Source organism: Lates calcarifer, unplaced genomic scaffold, assembly GCF_001640805.2.
Source record: "Lates calcarifer isolate ASB-BC8 unplaced genomic scaffold, TLL_Latcal_v3 _unitig_5776_quiver_344, whole genome shotgun sequence".
Classification (NCBI taxonomy): Eukaryota; Metazoa; Chordata; class Actinopteri; family Centropomidae; genus Lates; species Lates calcarifer.
The window spans coordinates 587,433-599,207 of record NW_026117718.1 but is presented as its reverse complement, the minus strand read 5'-3'; the positions used below and the strand labels follow the sequence as shown (position 1 = coordinate 599,207).

General features: G+C 39.2%; 1 protein-coding gene across 1 annotated transcript in view; it reads left to right on the top strand.

The window, feature by feature from the left end:
• The first annotated feature begins 1,366 nt into the window (after positions 1 to 1,366).
• The window catches only part of reep3b (receptor accessory protein 3b), a 34,992-nt gene continuing 24,583 nt past the window's right edge, over positions 1,367 to 11,775 (top strand). The window contains exons 1-2 of the mRNA XM_018666499.2: positions 1,367 to 1,695; positions 10,465 to 10,537. Coding sequence (XP_018522015.1) covers positions 1,664 to 1,695; positions 10,465 to 10,537 — 105 coding nt within the window. The 5' untranslated portion in view covers positions 1,367 to 1,663. The remainder of the gene's footprint in view (positions 1,696 to 10,464; positions 10,538 to 11,775) is intronic.

Here is an 11,775-nt window from a genome sequence, read left to right as displayed (position 1 = left end):
AGTAATGTCTGTATATAACACAATTTCTAGGCTTGCACAATTCACACTTAAAAACCTTTTTTGTTCTGGACTGGGAAAATTCATGAAGCTAGGATTTATTGACTTGGATTTCTGAAGATGAGAGGCTGTTGAAGCACAAAATCTTGTATGCTTTGTGATAAAATGGGAAGGGCCCACACACAGAAGTTCAATCTGCCAAGGACAATGATGGTGCACTTCTACACCTCCATCATTGAGTCCATCCTCACCTCCTCCTATCACCATCTGGTACACTGCTGCTACTGCCAAGGACAGAGGCAGACTGCAGCGTGTCCATCCAGTCTGCTGAGAAGGTGATCAGGCTGTAACCTGCCTTCTCTCCAGGACCTGTACACTTCAGGACCCTGAGGTGGGCAGGAAAGATCATGGCCGATCCCTCTCATCCTGGTCATAATCTTTTCAAGACACTCCCTTCTGGCAGGAGGTTGCGGTCCATCAAAACCAAGACCTCATGCCACAGGAACAGTTTCTTCCCATCTGCAACTGGGATCCTCAACAAGATCTAGCCCCCCAGCCCCCATACACACACACACACGCACACACACACAGACTGTCACAGACTATAATCCCCCCACCCCCCACTACATGTTACATACATCTATGTATTACATTAATGCACATCTCTCCGGACAATCAATCACTGCCACCTTCAAACATTTGCACTCTACACTTTACATTTTAATTATGTATATTTATTTAAATATAGTTTTTGCTTTTTTTTTTTTTTTACTATAAATGTCCTTTAGCACCAATATACCAAGACAAATTCCTTGTATGTGAAAACTTAAATAAATAAAATAACTATGATAAATAAATATTGCCAAATAAATAAATAAAGTCCGATTCTGATGTTCCCTCATTCCTCGTCTCTGACTTGTTTCACACAATTTAATTTGAAAAAGTGTATTTCTGCATAGCAAACAAAAAAATGACTCTGTAATCTGCACTTACTGTGTGCAATAGGGTTTAAAACAATGCTACCGTCCATTCCAACGGAAAGAAACATACCTGCTCATATACAGTCTAGATACCCCAACAACAGCGCTTAGAAAATCCACCGAACCCTCTCACTGCTTCTCTCACCCGCTGGCCTCAAAATCGCCACGATTTGACGACGGACCAATCAGAGCACAGGTAGCTGTGTTTGAAATTCCACCGATTTTATCAAACGCAAAAGTCACGTGAGTAAATGTGGCCAGCTTGTGGCCAATGACAACTTGTGTTAGTTGTAAACAGACTGTGAACGGGCCAATGGCAGGTTCGAAAGGTTGTTCTTTTCCTGTTGACGTCAGGGTCTAGCTGAGCACCGTTCTACTGCAGGAACTAGAGCGCAAAGCAGAGAGGAGAGGAGGAATCCTGGGCCGAAGTAGTGACTGCGACAGAACATTGGGAGTCATATCGGATATATTTCATCGCATAGCTATGGTTACAAAGACAGAACAGTGAGATCGGACGTTTTTCAGACATGTGGGTTAGCTGATGTTCAGTGAGATACCAATCTGGTCCTGGATTCACCCATCAAAGTTTTGGCTGAAGAAGTTCACAGCGGTACGGCTAGCCATTAACGTTATCTCCGGGACTGTCTGCACCGCTGACACAGCCCGACGCCACAAAAACAGAAAACATGGTGTCCTGGATTATTTCGAGAAGCGTTGTGTAAGTACAAACACAATTAAGAGTAGTTAAAGTAAACTAAAATGTCCCCATTACATTGTGGTGAAAATTAGAACAGCTAATGGTATTGAGCTTTGTTAGCTTGCTTGGCTAACTGTTTCCGTCCTTTGGCTATGTCCTTAGTCCACTAATTTTCTAAATTAGTGCGAAAACTTAGTCAAACAGAAACGGCATCATTTAGGCGAACTATTAGTTCGAACGTGCTGTAATGTTTTCAGTGTTTCAAGCACGCTGTAATGTTGTGGGGCCCGAAACTAGATGGTTTGGCCTTGTGGCTGGTGATTTGCTGTTGTGTCCAAAGCCAATCCTACCATCCTGTTTATGAATCATAGTCATGCACGCTGCTGGTGAGTCACCTGTAACAATGTGGAACTTTTGTTAACTACAAGCCTTTACAGGTTCAACCTGTGAAGGAGTGTCAGGTACAGATGTCATCTTAAAGATATTATTACCTAGAATAACTCAGAAACCCATACATTGTTGGGACAAAAACGTCCCTTAACGAATTTAAGTGGCTTTGCTTGAACTGGATACGTGTTTATCCATTGTCCTGTCACTGAAATCACTTGGGATTAAGGCAGAAGTCAGAGATTCAGGTTTGGTACACCGGAGAGAAAGTAGATGTGTTTACTTTTTAGGGAAAATGCCCATTCCTGACCGAACAGCATGTCCTTCTTTCATTCTCTTCCTGTCTCTCTCCTCCTTGTCCCTTTTGTTTGTTTGTTATTTTTGTGTTTGTATACATCCAGGATGAGTAGTCACATAACCACCGGTGGAGGTGTAATGGAGGATAGGAATGTGGTGGAAAGAACAGAAGGGAGTGGTGGAAAGTTTCGGAAAGCCTCTCCTTTTTCTCTCATACCTCTACACTGTAGTGTAGTCAATCTTAGTCTTAGTCTTGGTCAATCTAAGGGAAACACTGTAGAGTTTACAGTCATTGTAGGATGGGGGGCCAGCAAAGCCACCGTTGGCAGATAGTACCCATAAAAAACGCCGATAGTTTTGTCTGACTTTCGGCAGTTTGGGGTCGACGTCTGTCCATCTGTAATTTAGACTTGCAACGCTTGTTGGAGCTTTTCTTAAACTTAGCGGCGAATTGTCCACCTGTCTCTTCTGCGGTTCTTCCGTTCCCTTGTGCGGGCGCGTACTCACAGACGAAGGTGAAACAGGAAGCGGGGACAAATCGCGAACATAAATGATCTTTTAATTTTTCTGTTATCAGTTAATTGGATTGGTTTTGTGAATCAATTCAGTATCGTTCACATCCACATCGCGATACATTTAAGAATAGATTTTTCAATTCTGCAACATAGTTAAGTACTTACTAGTGTTCATAGGTACCAGTTATGTTCATTGTGAACGAGCCATTTATGCCTACATGGAGTCCACCATATTGTGCCGTCGTGTTTTAGAGTAGCTTAGAATAGACAAACTGAATCACAGTGAAAAACGGGGGGAAATGAAAGCTGGGTAATGTGCATGAACACAAACAGCCAGATATCTCCAACCAAATGATAAAGCATATTTTAATCAATAGACAGTCCATTAACAATGGATTCAGCCCAGTTATGGTTTCCAATCCAGTATTTGTCTAGTTACACACTTTTGATGGTGTGTGTTACTCAAGCACATTATGTTCTTTCATTGCTGTTAACACAGTATTTCAACAAATCTTTTAAAATGCAAAGCATTTAGAGAGAGCACTGACACTTAATCTGATAATAGTTTAAATGTGTTTACTGTCTATGGACGAAAAGCTATCAGAATACGCATTGTCTTTCCTTTCTGCTGTTTTAGTCATTCTTTCCACCTCTACAAATTTTCCTTTCCAACAACCATCACAGTTGCCAAGTCGTGCCCAGCTGATTTTAGGCAGCAGCCCTTCAGTCTGCAAGGAGTAGTTCTAGAAATATATGCATTTGTTTTTCTTAGTCTTTGTTTGTCTAGTTCTTTCTCTCTGTTACAGTCTCTCTTTTGATGTTAACTAAGAAATTTGAGTTGTCTTAAGAGTTAAACAGCCAAAAATGTAGCAGCACAATTAAAAAAAAAATACAGGAAGTAAACATAAACCTATCTACAATGTAATGCAATTTGATACACAGGCTCAGAATGTTGTTCTGCAGTCATAACAAATATTGAAAATCATAATACGCTTAACTGAGCATTTTATTAGGAACACCATGCTGATACTGTGTAGTAGGGCTTTACCCAACTCAGAATTTTGTCAGTTCAATGGGATTTGGGTGTTCACTAGAAATATTTGACTGTTCACACCTGTGGTCCACATGTTTCTAAGGTTATGTAACCACTAGTTGTATGGTGGCAAATGTATTTTTAGTTAGAGGAAAAAAATGATAGTATTCACGCGCTGCTGAGAGTCTAGTGGCAGCCACCAGCAGCTTTTAGGGTGGAATATTTTCTTGCATGTTACTCATTGCATGAGCTGCTGTCCCAAATCAATCAACACACTTCAAATGTCATTATGACAACCAATGAGTTTGTTTTTACTGGCCCTCCTGCATGACATGTGCTTTAGTGATGTTTCCTCACTTGGAGAAAGTATCTCATTCTGCAGCGCTAGACCTATTGATAAGGTTGTAAAGTATACAGCCTGCCACACTGTGCATTACTCTGTGTGTAACAAGTCATCAAATCACACTTTTTCACTCACTGACTTAATGCCTCTCTCTTAAAACAGCATTGGTCAAAAATCTATTAAAATCGTGAATTATCCAAAACACTGAAAAAAATGGAGATTTAACTCTTTGTCTATATCACCCAGCTAGGCATGGGCCGGCATGAGATTCTGACAGTATGTTAACCTTAAGCAAAAATATCACGGTTTTGCAGTAACACAGTATTGCGATTACAGCTCTAAAATGAGTTATTTTGAAATGCTTGGTAAGAAAAACATTTTTTTTTCTCCACTGAACATAATCAATTTTATTTCTAAACAACACAGAATGTCTGGAACATTAGTTAATGTGTATATTAAATTATTTTTTAAATAAGTCCCTTAAGTTAGCCTAAACCTGCAGCTCATCAAGTTCGGAACATAAACAACTGAATTCTTTTCTATAAAAAAATAACACATCAGAATAAAATTAAAACATATACAGCCTCTTTCTTAAGTGAGCCTAAACCTGCAGTTCAACAATCTCTCCTCCTCTCTTTTCTGTGACGTGACGTTAGTGGAGAAACTAGCTGATGTTAGCTGCATGCACGAACTGGAGGGGGAGAGGCTGTTATTCCGTGCTGCACACGACTTGAGGGAGTCTTACACACTCTGTCTTTGACGAGTTATTTTAATGTTGGAGGAAAACAGCTTATACCATAAGAATGGTATAACAGAAAATATTAATGGCTTGACTTTTTCAAATCGTGGTAAACCTTAAAACAGGTAACCAGCCCATGCCTACACATTCATTCATCATGTTGTGATTATGATATGAGTGATTAAATTTCAGGTTTGGTTGTCAGAAAAATATGTAAAAGAGAAGAAATGTTTTGTGAATTTGGCTGCAGTAAGAGTGCCTACAAGCAAGTTGCTCAATTGTTATTGTTATTTAAAGGGTAATTTAGGCTCTCAGTATTTTTGTGAGGAGATTTATTTTTCTAGAAATATGCACAAACCACTGAATTAAGAGTGTTAAAGTTAGAGCTTGTGAATGATGTGTTAAGTCAGTTTTTAACATGGAAAATTTCAGAGCTGTGAGAGCAGTCTCAATGACATATGTCATTTATTTCTCTGTGAGGAAATACTCTTGGGAGGTACAGACCTGGACTGTAACCAGTCCCATTTGCTGTAGCAGCAGTTCTCAACAATCCTTCCTCTGTGTTTTTAGGGGAAAAGTCTTGTAATCAAATTCTTATTCCTGAAGCTCAAACCAGATGGTGGGGGCTTAAATCTTGGAGATCTCTAGATTTTTTTCCCCCTTCCTCTCGGCCCTCTTGGTGTGTCTCCTGTTTTTTTTTATTGCTCTTGTTCTCTCTTCTCTCTTTCTCATAACTCTTTCTCTTGTCTTACTGCCCTCCCCCTCCCTCCATCTGGTTCTTGGTGGTGTACGGTGTCAGGAAACCAGGGAAATTGACCTGGAGCCCAGAGTCAAGGCCCATCAAAAAGCAAGCAGCTATTTTCTCAGCTGCGTGCAGAGAGCGGTGGGGTGGGGGTGGGGGTGGGAGGTGGGAGGTGCGGAAATAGAGGGATCGTCATTTTGGAAAGAAGAAGGGGCCCTGCTTTTCACTAAATTGTTTCAAGAATGTCTTTTGTATGAGTTTGATTTATGGAGGGAATGTCTGCTAGTCCTTAGTGAACCAGAAAGAGAGAAATGTACAGTTAAGATCTTAAAAATGTAATAAACATTGTCATAATAAAAAAGTAAACAATTTTATTATGAGGGTCTACAGAGAGTTCCTTGGACTTTATAATTTGGTTTTTGCCCAGTGCAACTTATGGGACATTATATATGCAGACAGGAAACACTACTCACTTCACTTGTCATCAGTGAAAGTTTTTCATTATATTATAGTTTTTACAGTGTCACTAGTGTGCGGCAAATTTTCAAATTGGAGGTAAAAACTGAACGTCTTGCCTCTGAGTAAATGTAGACCAACATATAGATCAGATACTATACAATCATGTCAAGACTTCTTAAATTTAAGCAGAGAAATCCCTTTAGACCCAAATGATACAGTTTCAGGAAAATATTGTACCTCTTCTTAGAGTCATAATAGAGGCATCAAACACACGCACATACTGCTGCAATCAGTTGCTGCAGCCATTTACACTTTCCAGTGATAGCAGTAGCTCTGAAAATGTGACCATGGTAGGGCTGTCCTTTTCATCCAAAGTTTAAACATTTGTTTGAACTTGTGAAAAACAAATGTTCGAACTGTCATGATCTGTTTGGATTCAAAGTTTGCAGTCAGTAAACGCCGCAGACCATTTGAAGTATTTTGTGTTGTGGACCAGTTGAGGGCGCTCTTAAAATTCATCATCTGCCTTACCGACCAATTAGAAAACAAAGCTGACGGTGGGAGACAGGGTATGTGGACTGTGTACAGATTATTTGCCTGTTGAAATTTGTTTGAACTTTATCTAATTTGTTTCACTTTCTGTTAACAGTCCAACAATGCAAAGCGTCTCATTTTGTAGATGTGAAAATAACAGTTGTGAATAATTAATAATTAATCTGAATATACCAATATATGGCATACCTTATTAAGACATAGTTAAAATAGTGACTATTCCAAAAACCTGTTAAGAAGTGGAGTAATGTGTTGCCTTTCTTAGCTATAGGTCTACTCTAGTGTTGCAAATCAATCATTATTGAACATTGATGAAACAAATCTTCAAGGCAAAGAATTTAAATTAATGATGTTAATTACTCATGACCTGAGGGCTATCATTTCAGGCCCACTGATGTGGCTCCACAGCCGACGATTTTCTGAATTTATGTGGACTAAATAATTGTATGTTTGTAACCACTAAAATGACATGCAGTATATGAAATGTCAGGCAATTCATACAGACTCCTGAGGCTCACTACTGAGGCTTTGTTTTCCTGCTGGTAGCTGTCCTAGAGTAACCTTCCAGGCCCATCCACCATTTTCCTGCTCAGCAAACTATCTTACAAGAAGGGTGGTGCTCACTGCATGCATACAGACATGTCCATACGCTGCTGTAAGGGAGGAAAAGGACTTACAGACTTTAATATTTTGTGCTCATGGTTCTGTAGTATTGTTCTCTACCTTTATGCAAATAGAGCACAGTGAGTTGACAAAGAGATGTAGACATGAAGAGAGTGTTTTGGAGCTGTGGCAGCTTTGCTGTTTCTATAGCAACAGCAGAAAAATAAACCACTGTGTTGCTGGCAGCTTGCCTGCTGCTCAGGGGACTCTGGTTAGAGGGAGTATGTCTGTATACAAGACCATACACAGTGTGTGTTTGGTTGCTGTTATGTGAAATCCTCCTACCCCCAGACTTTTATGGTTTAATTTTTGTTGAAAGATTCCATGCTCCTGTCTACATCCATTCAATCAAATCATTCAAATGCATTGGATTGGATTTGGCATTTGTCCCAGAAGAGTTAAGACCAATTGTTAATACAAACTGTTAATACAATCTTTGCTAGTTAAATCTAATCTCCCTATTTCTTTTTCTCCCTTCTCTCTCTCTCACCCTTGCCTCAACTGGTTGTCCCCACTGTCTCCACATCCTGTAACTGTAATTTAAAATTAAAAGCCCTCTGCAGAGTTGCGTAATTACGTCTTCATAACTTTGCAGCAGTGGCAATAATTTTCCAAATGTATTTAGTGTTGGCATCTTGGACATAGCTCAGTTATGAAATCAAACCACGCTGCAGAGTGTTTCTCGAGTTTTAACTCACCATAATGCCAAGAGTTTCAGTTTTAGCAGTTCACATTCCAGTGATGGGCATGCAGCTTTCAGCAGGCAGAACTTACCTGACACAGGAGTTGAGAGTATCAGAGCGGCCAACAGAAACTAGTTGCTCTGCCCTTCTTTTCCATCAAATCTCTGCTTCCATTAGGGCTGCACGATATTAGGAAAACATGCAATATGTGATATCACTGTTGAATATTGTGATAACGATATGACTTGTGATAAATTAACAAATACTTCAGTATACAGTCTTAATGTGTTTCTGCTTTAAATTGAATTGAACAATGAGTAGGCTTTGCTGACACTGAAAAAATGAAATGCATTACAGGGGATGACTATTCGTTATATCCTTTCAAGATCACTGGCCTCACCACTGTAACCACTGGCCCAGGAACATTACTTTTAATTTGGTAAATAACAGTAAAAAATGTACACTCTTAATGAAGAAAATGGTTCTTCTGCTGATCTCTGCCTCTTCACACACAACCTGTGTGAGGCACTGTTCTCATGGGGAACACTCTGCTATGTGACCCTTGAAGAGTGGAGAATCCCAACAATAAACAAGTGCTTATGAGAATAATTATTATGCATTTTCTGATTGCCTACCATTGTCAGCAGACAGTATGTTTATCCAGCCCAGCATTGTGATTGTGCTTCCATAGCTACAATACTCTAGCAGATCTCCTGATGTATGTACACATCTGAAAAGATAACATGTCATTCGTACACTGTGTGAGCATTTTGCTGTGACACCTTGTTAGCAAAACAACACATTAGCCAACATATGCCAGCTTTTGGCCTGTATCATGTATTTTTGACCGGCAGGTGAAAACATCACTGGCCAAAACGTCTGGTGGAAAATTTACCAAATTAATAGTCTGTTGTGTGACATATAAAATATGTTGACAACTGAAAGGATAACTTATTTTGGACTTACTTTGATGCGGACATGTGCACCGTGGAGCAGAGTGTGCAGGTTCACTGTTGATCTGCTTTTTAGGCAGCAGTATGTAGTCTTGTGTTTTAGCTCCTTAGCATTTTTCCACTCAATGCAATTTTACAACATAAACCATATACACATTTACCATAACACCACAACTCGTCTGTTAACATAATATCAATAGATAAAAATGTATCAAACCAGGAAACCACAGTAACATTTTATTTAGTTAGTTTAATGTTTATATTTGCTAGACATTACCTGCTAAAATATGAGTCAAAGCACCATCCACAGATGAGGGGAATCCAGTGGTAGAGATTTTGAAGGAGGCTCTGTAACATCAGGCAGACTTGAATGCTAAGAGAAAGATGGCTGTGGTCTATTCTTCTTGCAGTTGAGCACAGGGCAATTCTCTGCTCTCAAATTTATTCAAGATTTTGCCATACTATTTATATCCTGGCAACTATTCCCTCAATATTTTGGCTGTATTAAACTATTTGCAGGCAGTGTTGTAAATCAATGACCAGGAATTTTGTGTCAGTGTGATGAGGTATTTTGTCAGGTATTAAATATGTAAGATTAATGAAAATCAAATTCACATCAATTCATGTCACCATTTACTATCTCTTACTGTGTGGAAATGTGATGTTTTCAGTGAAACCCTTCTGACTTCTGTATAGCCCTGGTAGCTATACACAAGGCTGAACAGACCAACACTACACGACCACCACCTACAGAAACAAAGTTTCTTTAACAGTGCAGTGCAAAACAGTGACTATGTTTTATGTAGCAAATACTGTTATTATGCAAAGGTTATGCAAAAGAATAAAAGAAGAGTGCAGTACATTGAGGTAGTGTTGCAATCTGCACTGGAGCAGACATGGAACCAAACCCCACATTACCCCCAGCTGCTGCTGCTGCAGAAGAAGATTACAGAGGAAACATTGAGTCATCGCCTTGTGTTCCAGTGGTTTTCAGACTTTGGGTCAGAACCCACACGATCATTGCAGGATATAAATAAGTCCCCAGATTGTTCTGCAGTAACAGATGATGGCTTTTAACTGGAAAATCACAATTTTGTATGTAAGCCTCAGTTTGCACTTACTGGAGAGCCATCTTGGTTCTAGTGTTGGAGGAAACTGTCATGACTGTAGAATTCGCACTGCAAATGTGAAGATTTGTTATGAACTGTATTTTTATGTTACCAGAGCAGTTGTATTTATCAGTTTGTCTCCTAGCATGTGCAAACCTATCGACACAATTTCAACAGATCTCATGTACTGATACAATGTATAAACCCAGGCCTGCAAGTATTAAGAAAATTTTTGTGAATGGGGAACTGTGGTTATCTAACATGGGACAGTAATGGAAATGATGAGCTCTATGTTTGTGCTCTCTCTCCCTGCAGGCTGGTGTTTGGGACCCTGTATCCTGCATACTACTCTTACAAAGCTGTCAAGACCAAAAATGTCAAGGAATACGTAAGTTAATGTGCTTCACTTAAGCAGTATCAACCAAGAGGGTGTGCTTTAACGTCATTTGAGCAGTGATGCGGTCCGCAAGCATCACTGCTCAAATTAAGTTAAAGAACACCCTCGAGTGTAATATTGCGATTATACAACTATTACCAACAAAGTAAAATATATACTCAAAATCTGTTCATGTTGAAGAGCAATTTGCTCTCAAAATTAAAAGGTTTTGGTGAGTGTTTTTCCCGTTTCCATGGAAATACATGTAAGGTACTAATAACTGGAACACAATCAGTCACGTCAGTGGACTCCTATGTGTAATGGAGTTTATCACTACGGCAAATAATCAGAACCTTAGTAATGACCTAGCAACAGAAATGATTTTCTAGTCCCAGATGAGTGAACTCTGAGCTGACGTTAATGCTTTATTGAGATCTCGGACTTTACTGAACTAAATCAACAGCCTACTGCACAAATGAATGCTTACTTTTATCAACCACGTTATAACAAAGACACTGTGTTTGTTTACTCACACAGATGTAGCTTCTGCAAGCGCAAACTTTTACATGAATTTTAAGTTATAGTGCCGTGTCACTGGCACAGCTGATGGAGAAAGCCGAGGCGCTTGCGCCAAGGTTCGCAAGCATCACTGAAGTGCTCAAATGACGTTAAAGCACACCTTTGAGTTTAACATTGCGATTATACAACTATTACCAAAAAAGTTAAATGTATATGGCGGAGTAATATTTTTAGTGATGAGTAAGGCGTGCTGTCATGCTGATTTGAGCACATTCTAAATGTCTTGTTGACCAATCAAATTGCTTGGTCGGAACTAATTGTTGTATAATCAGCTTGTATGGATACGCTTGATTTTTGAGCGGTGTAAAAGAGTTAAAGAATGGTTTATAACGCACTACATTGTAGTTGATATAAGGACATTTTAAGTTAAAGATTTAAATCCTGTATCTTATAATAACAATACATTTTATTTATAAGTGCCTTTCTGAACACTTAAGGACACTGTACAATATACAATAATCAATAAAACTGTACAATATACAATAATCTAGGGATGCTCTGATACCACTTTTTTCCAAACAGATACGATACCGATACTTGGATCTGCGTACTTGCAGATACCGAGTACTTATTAATGCCATTACACTTTGTACATTTATTTGAAAACGTGTTTTATTTTCATCAGACATTGTTTCATTCTCTGGCTGTAAGAAATTGCTGTGACTGACATT